This window comes from Triticum urartu, chromosome 5A, assembly GCF_056163025.1.
Source record: "Triticum urartu cultivar PI428250 chromosome 5A, HENAU_Tu73, whole genome shotgun sequence".
Lineage (NCBI taxonomy): Eukaryota > Viridiplantae > Streptophyta > Magnoliopsida > Poales > Poaceae > Triticum > Triticum urartu.
Window position 1 is genome coordinate 275,766,763 of NC_141877.1, and position 27,176 is coordinate 275,793,938.

Consider the following 27,176-nt stretch of genomic DNA (forward strand, 5'->3'; position numbering starts at 1 on the left):
CCCTAAGTCTATGCAACTTATCCATCCTTAAGTCAGAGTGTTTTCTTCTGATCCCTTGATCGGAAATCATAATCCTTTTGCATTTGAACTTTGAATTAGTCAGGTGTTTCTATAATCAGATCTCCTTGCATTCTTCTTCCTCTGGTTGAGTATCGATGCTCACATCATATCCCTTGTGGACCATCGGTTCCTTTGTTGGATTTTATCCGACAGTGTGCTTCATATTGAATAACCTTGTGAGCCTTTGCATGGGTATATAATGCCTTTGGTAAATTGTATCATCTGCTTTTGAACAATGCTCTACTTTCGAGCTTGTATTATTTACTCCGAAGTTTGTGGTATATGTTCCTAAGATGCCCTGATGGGTTGGACCTACGCCTTCCCTAATCCGCGTGAACCCGAAATATTACATGGGTCATACTTATCTGGTATTGCACCAGGTAAAAACTTTCAACAACTAATGTCATTTTCGAAATACGAGAGATGAATGAAAGGTTATGCGTTGAACAAGTGGGAGTCGACCTTGAACCCTATGTTCATGCCCATGGACACGATGTATACCTTATCATGGAAGCTTCTCTTAAAATAATTATCCCCTTGTTATAAGTTCATCTTGTATCCATGGACGTGGTTCCGACCATGTTCCTCCTTGATTCCGTTTCTCGTGCAAGTTTGAGCCCTTATCTTCTGCAGAGCAATACCCTAGTCCAACCTCTACCTTGATTTGTCATCGAGTATTACCCCCTGGTATCTTGAGATAATCATGGAACTGCATAACTTCTTATGAGTTCTTCATCAAGTGCTACATTCTCACTGATTCCAATTTTCCACGGGCTAGAGTTATTAGACACTCAAAGACACCGATAACTGAATCGAGATCGCACCGCGATTAAACAACTCTTGGTAACCTTCATTACTTACGAATTTGAACTCGGTCACATAAGTCCTGGCCTGCTCAGCTATATCATTATCATGCTAAACTTTAACTGTGCTACCTGGTCCTTAATCCCGGAGCACAACTTTCGATGATGAGCTAAGCTCATGTCGACCTTACTCGTCATAGCATTTCGCCTTGAATAGCAAGCTTGATTTTGAGTATGTGTCTAATCCTTGGTTCCAATAACCTTTCGCTTCATCATTCCTTTGACTTGATGTCATCGCCGACCGATTACATCTTCATGAAATTTCTCGACAAATGTGTCATGATCATCATCGGCATTCGAAGCTCTTCCTGTATATCAATTGAGTTCATGATGAGAAATACCATCCTTGCCCTCGATGATTTGTGTTGTCATCAACCACTTATTGACTTCCCTCCAACACAAACTTGATCGTGTTTTGTGTTATACCTTGAGTTCCTTGTTATCCAGCATCTATTTTCTTTACCATGGAGTATTACCGTCTTTTATGTCAAGAATGTGGCAAGAATTACATCACCTCTTGAGAATTCGTGATACAGTGATGCCTCTCGCCATCACCATTCTTTTCTTGGTCCCCGTGTTGAGTGAACTCCGTTGTGTGAATTTGATATCTCTAGCAACCCTATTGCTTCAGAGTTATTGGACAATGATTCTAATTTAGTGTGTTCATTACTTAATCGCCATTCCGACGTTGGGTGTGCAACCCAGCCCATGTCTTGGGTGCACCTTTCAACCAATGTTTAACTGTGTATGTTTTCCTCCAGCATACCTCATTATATCATTTGATCTGACAAATGTTATCTCCTTGTTCACATAAGTGTGGAAATCCATATTTTGAAAATCTCAATGAATTGTCGCTGAGTCAATCCGCCACCTCCTCACCACTCCTTGATTTAATGATGAACTCGTGTGTCGGAACTCGCTCCATAGTTCATTTCCCGAGAATCTTATAATGTCATCTCGTCAATTTGTATTGCCCCTTTTCTTCTCAGGCATCCTAAGTTGAGGTATCCTGACACCAATCGGATCTAAACCTCGGTCAGATATGATGGTTGGAACATATTTAACATTGGTCTTTAAATGACTCGGTAAGGTGATGTCATGCCTAGCACGCCTGGCCAGAGGATCTATTGTTATAGTTTCCTTCTTAGCAAGGATATCCATTCTTCCATGATGAAATTGTAGAACTTATTCTATAAGTTGTTCCTGATGGATGCTTTTGTGTATCCAAAGTCTAACCTTTACTTGGTGACCATGTCAATGCTATCTCGAAGCATGTCTGTGGTACTCCGATTTTAACAAGAACATTTGAAGCCCAATGCTAAATGTTTCTTGCTCAATTATCCAAACACCGTTGCATGGGTAATGCCATGAAATTTCTCTCCCCTTACCTAAAGGGTTTTCTACATTATATCCTGTCATGGATATCATGCTCTGCTTGTCCTTGGGAAGGATATACCCCCAGAATATGTGTTTTAACACATTTTCCTTTCCATTGTTCAGTCTAATCTGATAATCATATTTTCCTTTCCATTGTTGGGTTTAACCTTTCTTGTGATATATATGATCTAAGCAGCAATATTCTCCTGCTTATGTAAACCCCTCGTTGTACAATTCTGTCAGCAAGACCCTGTTACTATTGTTGATGACATTCCGGTAGCCACCGATGGACGAGAACTTTGCCTATTGGTCCGCCTCGTTCAACGAGCAGGAATATGGTTCTCCTCGTCCCTCGCCCTTGGTACCGACATTGTTGGCGACATAACTGACAGACTATTTTCTGACATGCCTTGCTATCATGACCATGAAAGATGACATCACCCTACCTATTTTTAACCCACATGGTGGGCCCATAACCCACAGTTCCACAGGGTCGAAATCTGACTCTCCTATACACCCCCGGTTTCCAAAGTTAATTCCTCGCACTTGGCTCGTATGTGATTCACGAGCCACCTTCCGAGAGATCATCAATTCTGGTATCACACGCAATACTTATTCCCGTTGCTTTGAACCCCTTTCACGCCCTGTTTCAGGCACCGAACGATTGCCTGCCCGCTCGAAAATTCTCATGATACCTTCTTACCCTGCTCTCGATATTTTCTAAGGTTTCAATTCGAGAGTTACTTTCCGCCGCCTTCCCCGATGTTATCTACCAGATAGTCAACCTTGCAAGGGTCCGTTCTCCAGGAATACCCCTCTTATTTTTTTCATAAGTACGATGAAGATCATGAAGGAAGAATGACAACTTTGTCACGATGCCCTGAAACAGAGAACTAAAGACATCAACGAAAAGGATCGACTACTTTGGGAAGAGCAATCAAGACTGAGAAGATCCGTTAGAATTTCGCAACCACAACTTTCCCCCTTACACCACCTCTTAAATCTCGGGACGAGATTTCTTGTAGTGGAGGAGATTTGTAACACCCGGGTAGTTAAGCTACAGTAACCACACACTAATGGTGCCATGTCATCGCAATTAATTTTCTAAACCTCACTTTGATCCAAACCGAATTTAATTCAAAATTTAAAATAAAGTCAAATTATTATTTCTTCCAACGGTAAAACAAAAATGTTAGTTGGGTTGCAAAAATTCACTAACCAATTGTCATGAATAAACCAATATTATTGGAATTATTAAAATACCCTTAACCTATTTTGAATTGGACCAACAACTTTTAATTGATCCTTTTCAATTTAAATAAATATTTGCACGTTTCAAAATAAGTTGGGACTTGATGTGCTAGCTCATAGCATTGCATAGTATTTATGTGTCAGGTACCTTGTTGAACCAAAACTCCATATCTTTTATGTAGAAATTGCAAAACAGAGAAGAATTGTGAAAGCAGAACATAAATAAAAGGTAAGAGGACCTAATCTACTAGGCACCTTGGCCCATCTAGCAAAATGGCCAGCCCAGCCCACCTCCACCTCTCCTCCCACCTCTCTACAGGAGACAGGGGATCGTGGAGGGCATCCGACCGGCCATGGCAGCACCATCTGTGCGTGGCGGCCATCCCGTGACTCCTCGACGTCCTATAAGGTGCTCCCGACCCAGTGGCAAACCCTAGCAACCCAACTCTCCCCCTCTCGCCCCAGATCCTCCTCCCCCGCACACACCCGGACGCCATCATCGCCATGACACTCTTCGATCCCGTGGCCACTGCCCTTCCCTTCGCCTAGGACTGCGCCAGGAGCTCCTCCCGCCTCCGCTTCTTCCTCTACGCTGAAGAACGCGAGCCGAGTGCCTCTGCTTCGACCGGATCGAGTCGTTCCCCTTCTCTGCACCGCCAACGCCATTGCCGGGATTCGTCGCCTCCGAGTCTCCCCCGAGCCCGCTATGCACACCTACAGGCTCACTGTGAGCTCCTCTTCCTTCCCCCTCACCTCTCTTGCACGAGCTCGTCCTCTAGGCCATAGGACCGTCATGGCCGAAGCTTGAGGCCGCACGGCTGGTCGCCGGCGTCACTCCAGTGGCCTACTGGTCACACGCGTGTGCCCATCATCTTCGCTGGATCGCGTAGGTGCTCCCCTAGCCTCATGCTCGTCGTGTGTGCGCCCGTGGCTTCGACCCCGTCGAGTCCGAGCCGACGCCACCGCTCAGCCTCGCGCTCCCTCGCCTCTGGCCGCGTCCGGCCGCGACCTTGGCCGCCCTACACGCGCTCACCCGCACATGCTCACGCCCACGCCCGCGCCTACGCCCGAGCTGCATCCTACTTTGCCGCGTGTCGCGTCTTCTGCCGTTGCTACTTTGCTCTGTCGCCGCGGCTGCTGCGTTCTGCTGCTGGCGCTGCGTATGGCTGCTAGTTGCTGTTGTTCAGGCCGCTGCGTTGCTGCCTTGCTTGCCGCCCGGCGCTGCTCGCTACTCCCCGTGCTGGCCGTGCCTTGCGCTTGCGCACGCGCCGTCGTGCGTGCCTGATACTACCGGCGACTACTGCTTCTGGTTGCCCAATGCTGCTGCCGCTTGCTACTCGTCTACTGCTAACTGATGATAGCTACTGTAGCTGCTAGCTAGCTTTGCGAATATTACATCGAGTAACCCCCTGGGCAGCCCCTAAACTGTGGTTAAACAGTTGTAAACATGAGTGAAAATAATATAAGTAGAAAGTATACATGACAAACTCCATTTTATCCCACTGGACCAAATACTTTTGATGCGTGGTTTAAATCCTACAAAAATCACAAAATGCTATCTTGTGTTAAAAGGAATAGAGTTACTCCCTAACATTATGTGTGTGCGCCGTGTGTGGCCGGCTGTGTGCCTCTGGCCGGCCCTGTGTGCTTGTGTGATGTGTGTGTGTGTGTGCAGCGTGTGTGTGGCCGGCTGCGTCTCTGGATGTGACCGGCCCTATTTAGGTTAGTAGCTAATGAGTAGTTAGACTAATTAGTACTTTGGATAATTGCTAGCCTATGACATGTGGCCCCCTGTGTTAATTTAACCCCTCCATTTTAGTTTATCCATCAATTAAATTATATGTCAATGACATGTGGGCCACATCCTCCCTTTTGACTAGTCAAATTGACTTGGTCAAATTCGGATTAGATTAAATAAAAATATTCCAGAAAATCATAAAAAAAATACTATAAACTTTGAAAAATCATATAAAATAAACCGTATCTCGGATGGAAATATTTTGTACATGAAAGTTGCTCAGAACAACGAGATGAATCTAAATACACAACCCGTTCGTCCGTCACACTTCCCTAGTATAGCAAACATGCAACTTTCCCCCACCGGTCCGTCTGTCCGGAAACGCGGAACATCGGGAATACTTTCCCGGATGTTTTCCCCGTTCGTCGGTATCACCTGTCCCTGCGTTTGGTCACTCCTAGCACAACGTATTGCCGCGTCTTGCTTTGTGTTGCATTTGATTGCTCTGTTATTTATTGTGTTCCCCCTCCGTTACTTCTTTCCGGTAAGCTCCGAGGCCGTTGTCGATACCCCTGTGATCGACTACATCGAAGACGACCCCTTCTTCTTGCCAGAGCAACCAGGCAAGCCCCCCCTTTGATCACCAGATATCGCCTACTCTTCTCTATACTGCTTGCATTAGAGTAGTGTAGCATGTTACTGCTTTCCATTATTCCTATCCTGATGCATAGCCTGTCCTTGCTACTACTGTTGTTACCATTACCTGCTATCCTACTGCTTAGTATAGGATGCTAGTGTTCCATCAGTGGCCCTACACTCTTGTCCGTCTGCCATGCTATACTACTGGGCCGTGATCACTTCGGGAGGTGATCACGGGCATATACAATATACTTTGCACAGTTACATTACCTGTGATACTGTTCGGAGATGGGGGCTGAAGGGGCAGGTGGCTCCATCCCGGTAGAGGTGGGCCTGGGTTCCCGACGGCCCCCGACTGTTACTTTGAGGCGGAGCGACAGGGAAGGTTGAGACCACCTAGGAGAGAGGTGGGCCTGGCCCTGGTCGGCGTTCGCAGATACTTAACACGTTTAACGAGATCTTAGTATTTGATCTGAGTCTGGCTATTGGCCTATACGCACTAACCATCTACGCGGGGACAGTTATGGGCACTCGACGTCGTGGTATCAGCCGAAGCCTTCGTGACGTCAGCAACGGAGCGGCGCGCGCTGGATTGGACTGGAACGCCTACTAGGCTAGGTCTGCTTCCGGCCGCCCACGCAACGTGCAGGTGTGCTAAGGGCGATGGGCCCAGACCCCTGGGCGCTTAGGTTTAGACCGGCGTGCTGACCTCTCTGTTGGTCTAGGTGGGGCTGCGACGTGTTGATCTTCCGAGGCCGGGCATGACCCAGGAAAGTGTGTACGGCCAAATGGGATCGAGCGTGTTGGGATATGTGGTGCACCCCTGCAGGGAAGTTAATCTATTCGAATAGCCGTGATCTTCGGTAACAGGATGACTTGGAGTTGTACCTTGACCTTATGACAACTAGAACCGGATACTTAATAAAACACACCCTCCCAAGTGCCAGATACAACCGGTGATCGCTCTCTCACAGGGCGACGAGGGGAGGATCATCGGTTAGGATTATGCTATGCGATGCTACTTGGAGGACTTCAGTCTATTCTCTTCTACATGCTGCAAGACGGAGGCTGCCAGAAGCGTAGTCTTCGAAAGGACTAGCTATCCCCCCCTTATCCCGGCTTTCTGCAGTTCAGTCCACATATAATAGCCTTATTCCAGTTGATACCAATGCATACATATGTAGTGTAGCTCCTTGCTTGCGAGTACTTTGGATGAGTACTCACGGTTGCTTTCTCCTTCCCTTTCCTCTATCCTTTCTACCTGGTTGTCGCAACCAGATGTTGGAGCCCAGGAGCCAGACGCCACCTTCGACGACGACTCCTACTACACCGGAGGTGCCTACTACCATGTGCTGCCCGCTGACGACGACCAGGAGTAGTTAGGAGGATCCCAGGCAGGAGGCATGCGCCTCTTTCGATCTGTATCCCAGTTTGTGCTAGCCTTCTTAAGGCAAACTTGTTTATCTTATGTCTGTACTTAGATATTGTTGCTTCCGCTGACTCGTCTATGATCGAGCTCTTGTATTCGAGCCTCCGAGGCCCCTGGCTTGTAATATGATGCTTGTATGACTTATTTTATTTGTAGAGTTGTGTTGTGATATCTTCCCGTGAGTCCCTGATCTTGATCGTACACGTTTGCGTGTATGATTAGTGTACGGTCAAACCGGGGGCGTCACAATATCCCTCTAATCATCTAAGTGATCACGTGATCCATATCAACTAAACCGTAACTGATCATCACGTGAGATGGAGTAGTTTTCAATGGTGAACATCACTATGTTGATCATATCTACTATATGATTCATGCTCGACCTTTCGGTCTCAGTGTTCCAAGGCCATATCTACATATGCTAGGCTCGTCAAGTTTAACCTGAGTATTCTGCGTGTGCAAAACTGGCTTGCACCCGTTGTATAAGAACGTTGATCTTATCACACCCGATCATCACGTGGTGTCTCGGCACGACGATCTTTTGCAACAGTGCATACTTAGGGAGAACCCTTGTACCTTGAAATTTTTAGTGAGAGATCATCTTATAATGCTACCGTCAATCAAAGCAGAATAAGATGCATAAAGGATAAGCATCACATGCAATCAATATAAGTGATATGATATGGCCATCATCATCTTGTGCCTTTGATCTCCATCTCCAAAGCACCGTCATGATCACCATCATCACCGGCGCGACACCTTGATCTCCATCGTAGCATCGTTGTCGTCTCGCCAACTATTACTTCTACGACTATCGCTACCGCTTAGTGATAAAGTAAAGCAATTACATGGCGGTTGCATTTCATACAATAAAGCGACAACCATATGGCTCCTGCCAGTTGCTGATAACTCTGTTACAAAACATGATCATCTCATACAATAAAATATAGCATCATGCCTTGACCATATCACATCACAACATGCCCTGCAAAAACAAGTTGGACATCCTCTACTTTGTTGTTGCAAGTTTTATGCGACTGCTACGGGCTGAGCAAGAACCGTTCTTACCTACGCATCAAAACCACAAAGATAGTTCGTCAAGTTAGTGTTGTTTAAACCTTCAACAAGGACCGGGCGTAGTCACACTCGGTTCAATTAAAGTTGGAGAAACTGACATTCGCCATCCACCTGTGTGCAAAGCACGTCGGTAGAAGCAGTCTTGCGTAAGCGTACGCGTAATGTCGGTCCGGGCCGCTTCATCCAACAATACCGCCAAACCAAAGTATGACATGCTGGTAAGCAGTATGACTTGTATCGCCCACAATTCACTTGTGTTCTACTCATGCATATAACATCTACGCATAAACCTGGCTCGGATGCCACTATTGGGAACGTAGTAATTTCAAAAAAAAATCCTACGCACACGCAAGATCATGGTGATGCATAGCAACGATAGGGGAGAGTGTCGTCCACGTACCCTCGTAGGCAGTTAAGCGGAAGCGTTATGACAACGTGGTTGATGTAGTCATACGTCTTCGCGATCGATCGATCCTCAGCATCAAACGTACGGCACCTCCGCGTTCAGCACACATTCAGCTCGGTGACGTCCCGCGAACTCACGATCCAGTAGAGCTCGAGGGAGAGTTTCATCAGCACGATGACGTGGTGACGATGTTGATGAAGCTACCGATGCAGGGCTTCACCTAAGCACCGCTACGATATGACCGAGGTGGATTATGGTGGAGGGGGGCACCGCACACGGCTGGGAGAGATCAATGATCAACTTGTGTGTTCTAGGGTGCCCCCTTCCCCCGTATATAAAGGAGCAAGGGGGGAGGCCGGCCGGCCCTGTAGGGCGCGCCAGGAGGAGGAGTCCTCCTCCTAGTAGGAGTAGAACTCCCCTCTTTCCTACTCCTACTAGGAGGGGGAAAGGAACGGGGAGAAGGAGAAGGAAAGGGGGCGCCGCCCCTCCCCCTTCCTAGTCCAATTCGGACCAGAGGGGGCGGGGCGGGCGGCCTGCCCTGGCCGGCCCCTCTCTCTCCACTAGGGCCCAACAAGGCCCATTAACCCCCGGGGGGTTCCGGTAACCCCTCCGGCACTCCGGTAAAATCCCAATTTCACCTGGAACTCTTCCGATGTCCAAATGTAGGCTTCTAATATATCAATCTTTATGTATCTACCATTTATAGACTCCTCGTCATGTCCGTGATCATATCCGGGACTCCGAACTACCTTCAGTACATCAAAACATATAAACTCATAATACCGATCATCACAGAACTTTAAGCGTGCGGACCCTACGGGTTCAAGAACTATGTAGACATGACCGAGACATGTCTCTGGTCAATAACCAATAGCGGAACCTGGATGCTCATATTGGTTCCTACATATTCTACGAAGATCTTTATCGGTCAAACCGCATAACAACATACGTTGTTCCCTTTGTCATCGGTATGTTACTTGCCCAAGATTCGGTCGTCGGTATCTCAATACCTAGCTCAATCTCGTTACCGGCAAGTCTCTTTACTCGTTCCTTAATGCATCATCCCGCAACTAACTCATTAGTCACATTGCTTGCAAGGCTTATAGTGATGTGCATTACCGAGAGGGCCAGGGGATACCTCTTCGACAATCGAGTGACAAATCCTATTCTTGATCTATGCCAACTCCACGAACACCATCGGATACACCTGTAGAGCACCTTTATATCACCCAGTTATGCTGTGATGTTTGGTAGCACACAAAGTGTTCCTCCGGTATTCGGGAGTTGCATAATCTCATAGTCATAGGAACATGTATAAGTCATGAAGAAAGCAATAGAAGTAAACTAAACGATCAAGTGCTAAGCTAACAGAATGGGTCAAGTCAATCACATCATTCTCCTAATGATGTGATCCTGTTGATCAAATGACAACTCATGTCTATGGCTAGGAAACTCAACCATCTTTGATCAACGAGCTAGTCAAGTAGAGGCATACTAGTGACACTATGTTTGTCTATGTATTCACACATGTATTATGTTTCCGGTTAATACAATTCTAGCATGAATAATAAACATTTATCATGATATGAGGAAATAAATAATAACTTTATTATTGCCTCTAGGGCATATTTCCTTCAGCAAGTCCCCCGAGTTCTTTAGGTTTGCAAACCATCTGCCAGTTTGCAAGGCAATTACCTTTCTTGTTTGATGTCCTTTCCATGCCAGAGAAAGTTTCCACCTGCCCTGTTTACATGTTCTAGTACAGTGACATGAATTCTGAAAGTGCACATTGCAAATATTGGCATGGATGCAATTACTGAGTTAACATATGTGAGTCTGCCAGCATAGTTCATGAAGTTTGCTACTCCAAAAAATTTCCTGTCAATTCTTGAGATAATGGGCATTAGATCATGTACTAAGGGCTTGGTGGTACCAAGTGGAAGGCTTAGATAAGTGAAAGGCAGGCTCTCTACTTTACATCCAAATGCATCATTCAATTGATTGATCGTATCATTATCAGTGTTTATTGGAACCATCGAGGATTTACTGTAGTTCACAAAAAGCCCAGTGGATGGGCTGAAGATCTGTAGTGGTGTTTTGAGATGCATCACTTGGTCAATATCATCAAGCATAATCATAAGCGTGTCATCAACATATTATATGATAGGATATTGTTGTTCATAAGCACAGTTGAAAGGAAGAGTTATTTCACCATTTCTCCATGCTTCATTGACAATAGATTGCAGTAGATCGGCCACAATCACATATAGTAGTGGAGAGAAGGGGTCTCCTTGTCCCACACCACATTTGCAGTGTATAATTTTGCCAGCAACTCCATTAAGTAGTACTGAAGTAGTAGCAGAATTCAGAATTCTTGTGACCCAATTGATCCACCTTGGTCCAAATCCTTTTGCATGCAGCATTACAATTATAGCACTCTGTTCCAGCTTGTCGAAGGCCTTTTCAAAATCAAGTTTCAGTATAATAATGGGCGTCTTTGATTGATGGCAGATGTGTAAGTATTCAAAAGCAAATCCCAGACAATCTTGGATATTTTTGCCCTTGATGAATCCATATTCATTTTGATGTATCATTGGGATTATCTCTTTCTGCAGTCTATTAGCGATAACTTTGGTAAACTATTTGAGTGGTAGACTTACTAGGGATATTCGCCTATAGTCATTCATGGTTTCAGGTGACTGCTTTTTTGGAATAAGTGTAATGTATGCAGTGTTAGTACCGTGAATGTCCATGTCACCCTCAAAGAAATCCCATATCATGGAGTAAAAGTCTTGTTTGATGATGTTCCAGCATTTTTTGAGAAATAATCCATTGAAGCCATCAGGGCCAAGAGCTCTGCTAGTTGGAAATTCTTTAACCACATTTTGAATTTCAACAACAGAAAATTGTTCATCTAAATGATTAAGATTATGTGGCAGAATGATCTCCAAGTTAATGAGTATGATGGGATTGATGGATGTACCCAATATGTCTTTGTATGCTTGCCATATAATTGTTGCTTTTTTAGCATGATCATGAAATATATTACCACCCTCTGTAGTAATGGATGATATGTAATTTGCTTTGTATCTATGTGTGGCTAAGGCCTGCAAAAAATTAATGTTTTCATCTCCACATATGATCTTCCTTATTTTGTATCTGCTTTTTTAGTAGATTCTCTTATCAATGAAAAATTTAGCGCTCTTATATTTCTTTACAGAGGGGTACCAAATAAATGCTTAACAATAGGATGATAGGTAAATCATGATGACTGCTTACAAAAACTTACTAAAATTTTATCACACCAATGTAATAATAAATGTGCAATTACAGGATAATCTACTAAAAAAATTACGTGTTGCAACGCGTAGGCAATTATCTATCTATACAAATGGTTGAGACTAGCAGCGAACGTGCAGTGATGAAAACCTGAATGTACCCTTAAAAGCCTCTAGTGGTCGAATATGTTCCTAATATTTCTTACTGTACATTTCTTATAAGTTATAACTACTACTTTTTCGCAAAAAAAAAGTTATAACTACTACTTCCTCCGTTCATAATAAGATATTTTGAATATTTCAATATAGCCTATATACAGATTGAAATGAATAAACAAACACACTAAAATATGTCCATATACATACGATTCAGAAAAAAATCAAAACACCTTAGTTAGAACTCCCTCCTTCCCATCTTATATTATGGGACGGAGGGAATATTCGGAGTATTTTTTTTACTGTAAATCTACCATAAGACACAGGGAATATTTAATTTCTGATGCTATATATAGTCCCTAAAAAGCAGCTAAAACGCCCAAAATCCCCACGGAGAAACACAGCCCCATGGAGAAGGACAACGTTCACTCGTGGCCGTGCCGACGTGGATCCAATAATTGTTGCGGGCCCACACCTCCACCCGAAGCCGATCTGACGAGCCGTTCCGGGCCCAGGCACTACTCACAACTCCCTCCAAACAAATTGTATAATTATTTTGAAGTCCTTAAAACCTTTTTGTGCTCGATGACATGCGGGCCAGAGCAGCCTCCGACCAACTATTTCCCAATTTATATACTCGAGTGAATTGCTTCCCCCTCTCTACCCCCCCCCCCCCCCCCCCTCTCTCTCCTCTCTCCCGTTCAAAGTCGTCGTCTTGCTCTCGAGCTGCTTGATTCGATTCTTATCAATCCACCATCCTCCGTAGCTGCAGGTCCGATCGTGGCGGTTATGCCATCGGCAGCGCTGGCTGCCACGCCGGACTCTCCGTCGCCGTCGCCGCACCACTACCGCGGCCGGTTACGCTCGCCGCTGGCAAACGGCGGCACCAAGGGGAACTTCGAGCTCCGGCACTGGCGCACGCCGCTCAAGCGGGCTCCGTCGTGCCCCCCGCCGGGGATCGAGATACCCAGCAACGACGACGATGGCAGCGGGAACGGGTACACCAGCCTCCGGGACATCCTAGCGTCGCCGCGGTACACGGGGGCAGGGAGCTCACCGGCGGCCTGCGTCATCGGTGGCGCCGGCAGCTGTGGGGACATACACATGATACGCCACCCGCTGGTAAAACACGCGGCGTACGCGTACCTGCAGATGACGCCGTCGGCGAGGGAGGACCCAACCCGCCGGAACCGGCGCTGGCGCGGCCCGCTCTGCCGCCTCCTGTTCGGCTGCCTCAGCTTCATCGGAGCACTCTTCCGGCCGTGACTTCTCCTGACGGCGCACCTCCATGCGGTTCTTGTTGCACCTCCGTGAATTCTCTTTGATTTCTCTTTTCTTCTTTTCTTTTGTGCGATTAGATTCTTTTGTAGAGTTTGCCGGCTTATGTTTGGGTTGTAATTTGTGTGAATAATTTGGTAGGATTAGACACAAAGAGGAATGATAGCAACAAGAGAAATGATTAATGTCATACTACTAACAAAGCTGATTAGTCGTCATGAACTCATGATTGATGCAATAATGGAATGATCAGAACACAAGCATGTGGAGGAAAACAATTGAAGTAAATTGATCCGGAAAAAGAGACAATAAATTGCTATCACCACAAGTCTACAACATGCTTCATTCATATCTCTTCACACTGGGTTAATTGCTGGATTGTTTTTCTATGTACTAGATTTCTTCTTTCAATTTGACCTTTGCTTGAATCATTCTATTTCTATGTACACAATCATTTCCTTACACCGGTGTAAAATTCCATCCCTCTCCTCTAATAGTCCTTGTCATTATGAGCTCGCCGGGGCTTAGGGTTGATGGCCGCGCGCAGAACTTCAGCGACAACTGCAGCATCAGGGTTGTCAAAGAGAGATTCCTGCGGCGGCGATGGCGGCCGACGTTTAGTCGCAAAGGGACTCCAGCTAGACTTCTTATTCCTCTGCTGAACACGCACAATCAGAAAAGAGATGAAACTGCTGTCAATACCACTTGTGCTCAAATTGTTTCCAGTGCATTGTATCTTATCATATGATTCGTGCACGTGATTTCTATAGCTGACAGGCAGGATGTTCAGGATATTTATCAGATAACAACATACATACTTGATTATATGAGGGAATTCCAGTTTTTACCCCTGGTTTCACGTTTGTGGTAGGTTTTACCCCATTTAGCAGAAATTCTCAATTTAGCAAAACTTGTGCCACAAATTACCCCATTTCATTTTATTTTTTATTACTCTGCTGACTGTGTATATGCCACGTAGATGGTTCCGTTAGCACCCCTGTGTTTTCTCTGGTGCGCTCCGGTCTTTGGATGATCAAACCAATGACACAATTGAAGACTGGCCGCCCTACGCCGGGGAGCTTGCCGGTGACATTTTCCCCTGAAGCAGAGATGCGGGAAGGGTTATAGGGGTGGAGGGGATACAGGAGTAACTGTTCGGGATATACCGAACTAGTTGGAATAGGCTCAGTGGCCATGGCAGCATGTCCTGCCAGATGCGAGTTAGGAGGCGCATGCGGCCTAAATTGGACCGGGGGGGGAGCTCCAAGGAGAGATGGGAGCAGCATGAGCAGCGCCGGTACCGGCCTATGGCGGTGGCACATGCCGACCACGGCATGGAGACAAGGGAGTTTGAGGTGTACAGGGTGCCACACGCGGCTAACAGAAGTCAGGCGTCTCCCCTGCTGCTCTGGTCAACAGAAAAAACCAGCCAAAATAACCAGAAAAATAAAATAAACTGTCGATGTGGCATGCGTGGTTAACAGAGAAACTTAATAAAATAAAAGGGCACAAGTTTCGCTAAATTGAGTAAAAATTAAGAATTTCTGCTAAATGGGGCAAAAGCTGTCACAAACATGAAACTGGCGGTAAAAAATGGAATTCACTCCAATTATATCAACAGTCATGAAAATCAGGGCAATGCAAGAATGAAGAGAGCAAAATTACAAGATGGGAAGGTGCAGTAGTAACATGACAGGAATTGGACAGGAGATTTGGTCTGTGGAAGGGGACGAATCAACAAACGGTTCCGTTGTGTCTTTGGCTCTTGTGCAGACAAGACCCACGTTGCCTGGGGAAATGGTTTCCCCCTGTTTACAATACAGCAGGTTGCGGCGTCGCTATCCGGTGGGCCGACACTGAGTGCTGACAACGGAAGGGGCCTATGGCCTTGGTTGAGATCGGGGTGGAGGACCGGGTCGTTGGCTTGGATGGGTTGGATAATGCTCCTGTCTGATTGTCAAAGTGGGGTAGTGAGAGGGAAACAAAGGAAATAGTGGTTTGGCAAGGTTGGGGCTGTTGCCCTCTTATTCAAAACACTCTGTTTTGAGATTACGCTGGTTGGAGTTTATTCAAAATGGAATGGCAGGTGGTGTCATGGCTCATGGGAGATCTGCTGCAGTACATCATAGTAGGACCGCAAACTTGGTAGCATCCAGTGGCTAAGTTGCATTGGAGTTTCAACTGTTTTCCTTGATATCACTTTGAGTAATTTGCACTTCAAGAATAGGATAAATGAAAATAATTACCGATGGCAAAATAGTTTTTGGTAGTAAATAAATGCTTATTTAACTGTGGTACTTTGCTTGCTAGTGTATCCCAGGATACTTAGAACTACATATTCCTGAAAAAAACTATATGTAGTCGAGTGGGGCCTTTTTTGGTAAGAACTGATGGTGACACTTGATATTTAAAGAAGCTACATATTTCATGTACTGTGACAATCCTACGATTTCTCTGTACAAGATATAACAATGTTAAACTACGCTATATGCATAGCAGCAATCAGTTCTCTTAAATTTGTAGTAAATTGATCATGAGTTCTCCCGATAGTACAATGCTCAGGAGATGAACTTAAACTGGCAACAGACCAATCTTTATGACAGCAAGTGCATGGTCAAATTACTCCGCAAAAAGATTCACACCTCAAAAAGGGATATGCATTCTTTAAACCTATGCAGCCCTTGACTACCTCATGCATTAAATTTACCAAGAACAAATCACCTGGTAGATGAAAACTCTAATACAGTGCATGTTACAATGACAGGGGGGATGCCATTACCTCTAGATTTGATCCTTCGGCCTTGTCAGAGACCACATAACGCAAGACATCCATGAAAAATGCCGTCCCTTTGTCAGCACAGTTCTTAACATAGAAGCTAAGTAACTGCCCAGACTTTGCCCTCAGATGCAGTAACCTCTGCTCGATGTTTGGTTCATATTGCATCACAATGGGCCGAAGAAAGGTGTCATATACAACATCACTGCCCTGCAGAAATAATTGTATTAACACAGATGTTAGTTGTTACTTACATGCACTTGAGGAATTTAAAAGCAGAGTAAGTTCCATTTCACCCCCTGCTAAACATCACAATAAACGCCACTGAACCCCCCAGAACAACAAAAGTAGAGAGTGTTTAAGCCCCAAAACTTGCAAAGCCAGGTTTACATACACCCTAAGGTTTTTGTTTTCGTTTTACCAAAAAGGCAGACACTGTGCTGTTTCATTAAGATAGAGAAAGCCAAAACCAGAGTGTCATGTACAAGGCACACTGAGACAGTTTTTCGAGGGTGTGTGCTGACAGACATCCAATTCAAGGTGCATGTTGCCATTTAGACAGCCACATCACCCATTTTTTATGACAAGAAAGTATCTTACTATGTTTATATAGCCACATCACCAGGCCTTTACTTCCTTATATCTCCTGGTTAGGAAAAAATGGTGATATGACTACAAAATGGCAAAAACTACCCATGAATGGACCATCGTCAGCAAAGCAGCCCTCATTAGACGGTCCCATGGTGAAACTTTAACCTACATTTTTAGGTTCTCGGGAATTAACACCCACTTTATTGTTCATGGATTATGTGGCCTTTCTGTGCACCGGGAGGGAGAGGGGGGGGGGGGGGTTACCTTTGTTTTGGGGTACCATAGGTAAACAAAGAAAGCAAGCTTAATTTCTCCATACATTGGCATCCTGGAATGGGTACAGATGCATAAGTAAGATGAAAAGTTAAAGTAGAAAAGACAGAAGAAACGAGGAACTGAACTGACCAAGAGATGAGGCTCTCAAAGGCTATCACCATGGCCACAATAATCCTGGAGACATTTCACAAATAGATCAGTTTATAAGCGAGCCATATCCGATTTAATACTTGAATATATATCAAGTTTAAGAATACACATATTGCCATGGGATAAAAATGGAAACAGTTAGGGCATCCACAGTGCTTATATGGCCTCTAAGGTGGGACCTGATGATTGCCTGTAGGCCATGCTAACTTGATGGTGCATATAACCTTGCAGCCGCAAAAGCACCACGAGTTCCAAAGATAATACAAGTATAGAAACATTGCAGCCAGTCTAATATTCTTCAGATAACCTAGGGAAATCACTTGAGTACCATATGCTTACATGCATACACTATCTAATTTAGTTTATTGCTCAAAGCACGCATCCAATATTATTACAAGTCTCTTTCCTGCTCCACCTTAGTTTAGCTGAAAATCATCCAAGTGAATGAGTAATTCTTGACAAACCAAGCATTTGATCATGGAAGTATTAAACATATAACTATCCCTGGTTAGCTTTGAACAAAAACATAACAGCGGATATTGATATTTTCTGCCATAGCAAACATTCATGAAATAAGGACCCCCTGCAAGCATTTTGTACATGCACAACTAGCAAGCCAATATCAGGCTTGAAAAATACTGTGTTAACACATGCCGGTGATGTTTCCTATCAAACATAATGGATTCAACAGGAGCAATTAAACATCAGCACTATTCACTACTTACCTCAACTAACATATGCATGTGAAGATTTTAACAAAGCTCCATAATGTAAACAAATAGCGAAGCGCAACACACGCGTTCAATACACAATAAGGGCATCTCCAACGCGGATCACCAAAATGCCCGCAAATGTCTGGATCAGGTCGTCCGGACACTTCTAGCCATCCAATGTGGATCACCAAAACGGGCCGGACCGGTCCAGACGTCCGAAATCCCACAGACCGGCCGCAAATCAAGGGGAGCTCTGGGGGAGTCCGGACGTCCGCCACATCGGACTCCAACACCCCGGTCCCACCCCAAAACCCCTCTACGGCTGCTCTAGAACCCTCCGCGCATTCACACATAATTCACCGGCCTCCCGCCTACCTGCATTCACGGCGGCCTGCTGCCCGAGAAGCCTACTCGGGCTTTAAAGCAAACCAGCCTCCTCCGCAAATCCTACCCGCACTCACTCCTCCCACTCTCCCAACACCGCCGCACACCACACCTCCATCCTCCTCCACGATGGGCAAGAAGATGACTAAGGAGGAGAAGGGGCGCAGCCGGGCATGATGGCTGCTCGCCGGATACCGCTCCAACCAGCATGGTATTTGGACAGTGGAAAATAAATTGGGAAAAATTGAACAGTTAGAATGGGTAAAGTGAGATCATCTAGAATAGTAGTTACCAATTGTTAAATCACACATGAAGGCTGTTACCAACTCGCAGCAATAATAATGTATCTTTTTTCCTGCCTGCCAACAGTAATTTATTTGCAAAGACAGATAGATTTAGATGGTCCATAAACATGTTCCCTTTTAAGCATAGGTACAAACTAAGCCCTGTTTGATTTCAGGCCTTAGTAACAACTATGTACAAAGAAGAAAATCTTAAAAATTTAATCTCCGGGTCTCTAGTCTTTAGCATTGATTTCTGATCAAACACCCTGCATACAGTTACTAATCATCGATCTGCGGGCCCTTTTAAGCATTGATTTGCGGGCATTTTGGTAATCCGCGTTGGAGATGCCCTTGTTGGACATGTGCTGGTGCGGATAAGGTCGTTGTTGTAGTTTGCCGGTCGCTGGTTTGATCCCTTCGGGCCTTTTCCTTTTCCTTGCTAGGGAATAGCTTTGGTCTTGCATGACTTTGCCATTTGCCGGCGTGTTTAGTTGTGTGTGTTTTTGTTGGCTGTGTGCATCTTAGCTATGCAGAGGCTGGGTGTATGCTCATCGTGTTTGTATCCACTTGATGCTTCATTTTGAGTCAATAAAATCAACCCTTTGTTGAAAAAAACAGAACAGCGGAACAATCGATTAATCTAAATAAGACCACTAATATTACAGTTACTATTGATACCTACTGCCAAAACTATCATTTTCAAATGACAAATAGAGGTAAGGTAGAAATTATAGGGTATGACTACAGCTAGTCCAAGCATCTCAATGGGAAGTTTCTTGATCTGTTTCTTTGAATAGCTTCATGCTAGGGCCAAAGTCATGTTAGGTAATAATAAAGAAATATTATTGCAATTTAGGAAGTGTATATTATACTTTGAATTAGTCTTCTTATCAGTCAATTAGCTGATCAAAGTAAATATAGTAGTCTTAGAACCTTCCATAGTTTAGTTGGTCATTGACCCAGTCCAGTCATGTTCAAGTCTTGGAACAGAAAAGTAAAATAACATATGTGGAAGCATTCCTCGTGGAAAATCAATCAGCTAGCGTGTGAGGTGCGCTATGTATTGCCATAGATATTTGGAATATTTCCTCAACGCACATGTAGACGTGGACAAAAGACTAAGAAACTGCACAATCTATTGATTGACTGAAAAACTCAAGCTGGGTAACTTGTGATATGCACTAACCTCTGAGCTAAGTGGGCTTACATAAGCGAAATAGTGTAACAAATAGAAATAGGTATAGTATAGGAAATCTGTACAATCTCATATACTCCCTCTGTTCACAAATATAAGATGTTTTTGATATTTTAATATGGACTGCATACGGACTGAAATGACCGAATAGACACACTAAAATGTGTCTATATACATCTGATTCACAAAAAAGTTAGAACATCTTATATTTGTGAACGGATGGAGTACTAATTATTAATCTTAGCTGGGCCTAACCTCCAACAACAAAGACAGCTTGAAATAACCGATGATATCATATTAAAATGTTAAAATTTGTAACTAACCAGATACAACCCGAATTGGTTTAGGGAACTCTTAAAGGTATATTGACTAGTAGCAAGTGCAAATGTCCAATTTCCCTCAAAAATAAGTGCAAATGTCGTAGCTTGTATTCGACAACCTAGTTAGTTAAAACGTCAGGTGCGTTGCAATGTCTAATTGATACATTGCTATGAGTCTATCAAAGGCAATTCAATTCTGGGATATAGAAATCAGAAACAACAGTTATGGTCTCAAAAAGCTTCAGTTATTCTTTCAAAAATTCCTAGGTGAGGAGGCAATATTGTCTTGATATACACTAAATTAATGCTTACTGGGTCTGTCAAGAACCGAAATGAATAGGCTCGCTCATTGTTTTCGAGTCGATGAGTCGTTCTGGGGTAGCGACTCGGAAAAAGTCGAGCCTGCAGTTGCGACTAGTCGCGACTTGAGTCATGAGTTGACACTAAGTTGAGTCGACATTTTTTTGCGACTCATCGACTAGTCGCGCGACTCAAAAACCCCGGGCTCGCTAAAATCCATTTCATAATTGTGCATAAGGGATAGAGCATCCTCTTTTTTTAGCATCCTCATTAAAAGCAAGCGGTACAGAACAAGTACAATAAAATGTTTATGCATCTAGAGTCCTTGGCCCGAATTCAAGTGACCAACTTACAAACAAAACTACAATTTTGGGTAATTTAAGTGAAACGAACAAAACAGGCCTTCACCCCGCTTTATATATAAAGTAAACCATCACGGCCATACATCATGTCTGAGTGAAGGAAATAAAATAGAAGTTCTGCTGGGGCAACAACACAAACATGAACAAAAAGAAAAAGAAAAAGGCGACACAAGGCTCCATGGAGCCAAAGGTAATTAAGTGAAATGCTTGTAAATCTTCCACAAGGAATGGGATGAATAAGGGACATGGGACCTGTATGATATTTATTTCCTTGAATAATAGACAATAAGGGCATCTCCAACGCGGATCACCAAAATTCCCGCAAATGTCCGGATCAGGTCGTCCGGACACTTCTAGCCATCCAACGTGGATCACAAAAACGGGCTGGACCGGTCCAGACGTCCGAAATCCCACAGACCGGCCGCAAATCGAGGGGAGCTCTGGGGGAATCCGAACGTCCGCCACATCTGACTCCAACACCCCTGTCCCACCCTAAAACCCCTCTAAGGCTGCTCTAGAACCCTCCGCGCATTCACACATAATTCACCGGCCTCCCACCTACCTGCATTCACGGAGGCCCGCCGCCCAAGAAGCCTACTCAGGCTCTATAGCCAGCCGGCCTCCTCCGCAAATCCTATCCGCACTCACTCCTCCCCCTCTCCCAACACCGCCGCACACCACACCTCCATCCTTCTCCGCGATGGGCAAGAAGATGACCGAGAAGGGGCGCAGCCAGGCATGATGGCTGCTCGGCGGATACCGCTCTGACCAGCGTGGCATTTGGACGGTGGAAAAATAATTGGGAAAATTTGAACAGTTAAAATGGTAAAGGGAGATCATCTAGAATAGTAGTTACCAATTGTTAGGTCACACATGAAGGCTGTTACCAGGTCACAGTAATAATAATGTATTTTTTCCTGCCAGCCAACATATTTATTTGCAAAGACAGATGGATTTAGATGGTCCATGAACAAGTTCCCTTGTAAGCATAGGTGCAAACTAAGCCCTGTTTGATTTCAGGACTTAGTAACAACTATATACAAAGAAGAAAATCATAAATAAAAAATCTCTGGGCCCTCTTGTCTGGAGCACTGATTTCTGATCAAACACCCTGCATACAATTACTAATTATATGCAGCTCGGCGCCTATGATACCAATCTGAAACTGTAGCAGAACTTGCAACCATTTTGTTGGGACAAAAGAAATAAGCATAGAACTGCGAATCGTAATGCTACAGCTTAAGAGGGTTAAAAGTCTATTGCAAGCATAAGGCAGGATCGTGGTGCCATCATCCACCTAACACCCAACATATAACACGTGGAAACAAAAGAAGGCATGTGACCCAATAGAAAGGCAAAAGTGAGTCAGTTATTGAAACTGGCACTATCATTAACATAAACTTTCGTCTAGATACACAAATAAAGAACTACTAATATCATGCTTAGCAAATTCAAGTATATGGAATCCAAGTAGTGCATCCGACTCCACATCGAAAGGAAACGAAAGCAAATTCGCATCAATTGGGGGCGGCCGTGCAGGCACCGGGTCAAGTTAACTCGAAGGGAATGGAGGAGGAAGAAGGAACGGCTCACCAGTACTGGCACCAGAAGCGGAGCATGTGCGCGTCGTTGGGGCGCGCCTCCACCGTCTTGAAGCACTCGAACGCCGGCATCGCGTACCCGAACAGCAGCCTGCGTCGGCGTCGGAGCAAAATCAGGAGACAGAAGAGGGAGAGAAACCGCCACGAACCCGTTCGCCCAGCCCAGTGCAGCGGCGAATAGCCATCCTACGTAAGGAACGGGTACTCACAGCAGGGTCTTGGACAGGACGCCCCCCAACATCTCGCCGGCCGCCGACCAGCCGGATCAGAAATGCAGGCGCGGAGTCGGAGTCGTACGCGCGTGGACGATCCGCGGCGTAGCGGTCCCCTCCAGCACCGTGCGGGATGCAAATTGCGGCTCTCTCGGCGCTGGCGCTCCTTGGGGACACGAGCGGGGGATTGGGGAGGACAATATCAGCGAAGGCGGGCGAGAGGGGGACGAGGAAGAAGGTGTTGCGGGAGAAGAGAAGACGACTCGCAACTCAGGAAGTGGGAAGTTGCCGAGTTGAACAGACGTTGTTGACTGCGGAGGGGTCTCGGCCCGGTATCTCTCGTCACGTTTACCTGGGGTCATGTAGAGGCTGCGGAAGTGGTCAAGTTTGCGACTTTACGGTGGATGATGATCCGGTGGGGCCACCTGCTGCGGAGGTGGTCGCGTGTGGGTAAGACTGTTTGTAATGGGTAGTATCGTACCTTAGTATCCTAAATGCACAATATCATATACTGGTATGATAGCTAACCTTATGTATTGCCATATATGACACATAGTAGCATAGCATTTAATATGATACAGTATTATGATATGATACTCAATACCCTCTTTTTTCATTTAGTTTTATGCCACTTCAATAAAATAGTCTAGTTGGTATGCACGATACTAGCTATGATACTATCATTACGACCAGTCTAAGGCCAACTCCACCGCGTGACCTCAAACGAACGTCCGGTTTGACCGAATTTTGTCCGTTTTGGGCACCGATGGGTTTGACCATGTCCGGTCTTGTCCGTTGGGACATGCGTACGCCCACCGCGCGGCCGCACCCCAAATCACGTCCGCGTTAGACATGATTTAAAAAAATAGAAAAACGTAAATAAAATAACTAAAAAATAAATAAGCGCATTTTAATAAACGTAAAATTTAGTTAGGCTCACCACGACCACAAAACGGCCCAGTTTCACGTCCAACTTGATATAATTAAACATAAAAAATAATAAATGGTCGCCGCCAGCACGCTCCTGCCCGTGCCCATCGATGCCCGCCGGCGTCGTCGTCGTCGCTGACGAGGTCCACGTAGGCCGGCGGCGTCCAGAGGTGGGCCGGCGGTGCGTGGTAGACGGGGGCGGGCTGGACGGCAGGAGGTGCCTGCACGACCTCCTCCCGTGGCGACGCCTCCCGCTCCGGTGACCGCGGCGGAGTGACGCACCAGTTCACGCCCACGGCGGCGGCAATCTCCGGTGCAGTGCAGGACCAGCCTCACCCTTGGCCCAGCAGACCCGGGTGGAACGCGGCCACCGACTCCTCCTCCATCGCCTCCTTCTCGGGGATGGCTACCTCGCCGGCGGCGGAGCGGGCCATCATCTCCTCCAGGCCCTCCATTGCCGCTCATCGTGTGTGTACATGGAGTCCTCCATGACACGCGCCATGAGACGGCCCTCCTCCTCCGCTGTCATGCGAGGAGGTGGTGGTGGAGATGGCGAAGGCGACGGCGAGGGCGTGGGCGTGAAGCCGCACACCAGTCTACGCCCGCGCTCCTGGGGAGCAGGCGTTGCGCGCTCACGACGTGGCCGCCGCGGCCCAGACACCGTGCCGGCAAAGAAAGAGGCACGCCGCACGTCGTGCTCGTCCCCGAGCCAGGTATCCCAGAGGGAGGAGTCCGGGACGTACCTATCGTCGTAGTACAGGTCGTCGGGGAGGAGGCGGCGGCGGCGCTTGATCTCTTGACGACGTGCACGGCCGGTCGCCGGGATCGGCACACGGTCGGCACTGAGGTGCCATCCGTTGGGGAGGTGGACGTCGCTTCATGGGAGCGGCGTCCTCGTCTTCTAATAACGGCGACACACCGACACGCGAATGTAGTGTCGGTCGCACTCGCCGGCGGACGTGGGGGCGATAGAGAAAGCAGGCGGCGCGGGGGCCCGGCGTGGTGGTGATGCGGCCTCCTTCTTCACGGAGCCGGCGCGGCGCCCCGACGAGGAGCCGGCCTCGCGATCGTGCTTCCCTTTATGGTTCCAGAAGCCCATGGCTTCGAGGTGGCCGGCCGGCGAGCTCGACAAGAGAGGGCTAGGTTTAGCGCAGTCGGGTTTCGAGGAGGTCACGGGATGAAGTGGGGCAGTGTGGACGACGACCAGTCCATGGGTTTCCCATTTAAAAAGGACGGCAACCTTCTATTAAGCCGATGACAGGTGGGGTCGGTCACCCGTGCGCATTGATGTTGGCGGGCGGGAGGTAGGTGGCCGCTCCGCCACGCGGCCAGACGCGGACGAGCGGCGCGTCTGTGCGGTGTCCACGACGACCCAAATCCGACGCAAAGATGCGCTTGAAATGAGTCGGCTCGGACACAAAACGGACCAAATGAGTCCAAACTGTCACGCATTGGATCACTTCGTTTGTCCGTTTTATTCCAAACAAACGGGACCGAATAAGATGGAGCCACGCGATGAAGTTGACCTAACACGATGAGTATCGGTGCCAAATTTCTTTGGCTTCTGCCTTGAACCTTAGATTCCGTGCCTCGCATGATTCCATGGACGGATATATACACTTACCAAAACTTTATCGTCAACTTTTTTTGTGCTTCTGGGAAGGTTAGGCCAACTCCGACGCAAACGGATGCACATTTAGTTGGTTTATTTGTGTGTTTGGAACCGATGTTGCAGAGGCGTCCGCCTTCGCCCACGTATTTTTGTGGGTAGTGCGTTCAACCGCTTAATTCATTTGGTCCGTCTTATCTTTTCCTGCCAATTTTTTGAATTTAGACATTCTATGCACATCGATCAAACAAATAAATTTAAATAAAACATTGCACGTGATTAAACAATAAGTCACAAAATTTTACGTCATGATAAATACAAATCTCATAGATCACAACTAAATGAATTTTAAACTGTACCAAATACATTTAAAAAAATGAGCAGATACATTATTGGTTGATGCCTATGTGAGTCCACATAATGCTCAACCAAATCCAATGCCAAGTAAATGAATAGTTTTTTCACTGTCAGTGTATACAATCACGCATCCATGAAAAATTTCTTTTTTCGATAAAGGGCGATTTTATTATCTCAGAATGTAGCATCAAGGGGATACAAAACATTATGAGTAACACCCGGCCTCTGCATAACTAAGATGCACACAGTCAAATCCAAAAATCTGACAAAAAACAAGAAATATAAACCGACATATCGACAACAGTAAAGTCCTATAGACCGACACTATGCCTATGTCGAAGGTGGTGGTGGATCGATCCGGAGGTTATGCTGCCACACATGTTGGGAAAAAACCTCCGTAGCCACCTACTCCAACCGCGTACACATCGTCTTGAACAACGATTGGTGCTCCGATCGTTGTAGCATAGACCACGTATGAAGCGAGTGCGTACAACGGAAAATAACCTGCAGAGGAGAAGCATTTTTTCCATTAAAAACCAAATCGTTTCTACATAGCCAGAGCGACCAAATTAAGGCGTACGCTCCCACCCTTATAAGCGCTTTAAACCTATTTGGAATACCGTCCAACCAGTGACCAAATATATTGACAACACTTGTGGGCGGATATAAATTTGACGCTATTTGGATGATTGACCACGTAGAACATGCAAACTTGCATTGGAAAAAGAGGTGTTTGATTGTCTCGTCATGAGTACAAAAACAACACTTCTTACTCCCTGGCCAGTTGCGTCATGCGAGGTTGTCTTTAGTCAACACAACTCCCTTACGAAGATACCACATGAAAATTTTCACTTTTAGTGGAATCTTGGACTTCCAAATTTTCTTGTTATTACTCATTGGTACCTCAGAATGTGTGAGCGCACGGTACATAGAGTCTACTGTAAAGACCCTGATGTAGTAAGGTTCCAGTGAAACACATCCCGACCTTGTGTCAAGTTAATCGAATCCAACCCAGACAAAAGATTATGCCATGACAGAAGTCTGAGGCCAATCAAATCCCGCCTAAACGAAATGTTCGGCGGGGATGAACTGAGCACATGCGCAATAGTGTTGTTCTTATTGCGAGCAATGTTATATAAGGATGGATATTGTGCTCTGAGACTGGCATTGCCTAGCCAGATGTCTTCCCAGACTCGAATCTCCGACCCGTCTTTTATCGCGAAAGACCCAAAGCGAAAGAGATGTTTCTTTGCCGCCATTAGGCCAGCCCAGAAGTGCGAGTCACCAGGTTTCCAATATGCCTGGGACACCGCCTTTTGGCCTAGATACTTGTTGCGCAACATGGTTTGCCAAACACCATCCTCAGTAAGAAGTTTGAACAACCATTTACTGAGCAATGCCTCATTCTTGACCTGTAGGTCATGAATTCCAAGGCCGCCTTGGTCTTTTGGCCTACAAACCATGCTCCATTTGGCCAACCGATATTTTTTCTTTTCTCCATCTCCTTGCCAAAAAAAATCTGGATCTAAAATAATCCAATCTTTGCAGGACCCCTTTTGGGAGT

General features: G+C 45.9%; 2 protein-coding genes across 3 annotated transcripts; one reads left to right on the forward strand and one right to left on the reverse strand.

The window, feature by feature from the left end:
• The first annotated feature begins 12,951 nt into the window (after positions 1-12,951).
• On the forward strand, positions 12,952-13,774 carry LOC125508312 (uncharacterized). The gene has a single exon (XM_048672972.2). It carries the CDS (start codon positions 13,064-13,066, stop codon positions 13,538-13,540), a length of 477 nt encoding a protein of 158 aa, XP_048528929.1. The 5' UTR covers positions 12,952-13,063; the 3' UTR covers positions 13,541-13,774.
• Positions 13,775-13,836: 62 nt separating this feature from the next.
• LOC125508311 (putative HVA22-like protein g) lies at positions 13,837-23,061 on the reverse strand. 2 transcript variants are annotated; one of them, XM_048672971.2, is made up of 6 exons: positions 22,714-23,061; positions 22,497-22,595; positions 17,325-17,369; positions 17,184-17,247; positions 16,332-16,538; positions 13,837-14,207 (listed from the first exon to the last, which is right to left on the reverse strand). In XM_048672971.2, exons 1-6 carry the CDS (start codon positions 22,743-22,745, stop codon positions 14,043-14,045), a joined length of 612 nt encoding a protein of 203 aa, XP_048528928.1. In that variant the 5' UTR covers positions 22,746-23,061; the 3' UTR covers positions 13,837-14,042. The 2 variants fall into 2 exon arrangements, with proteins under 2 accessions (XP_048528928.1, XP_048528927.1); XM_048672970.2 differs by having other exon boundaries at positions 13,837-14,210.
• Between the last annotated feature and the right edge of the window lie 4,115 nt (positions 23,062-27,176).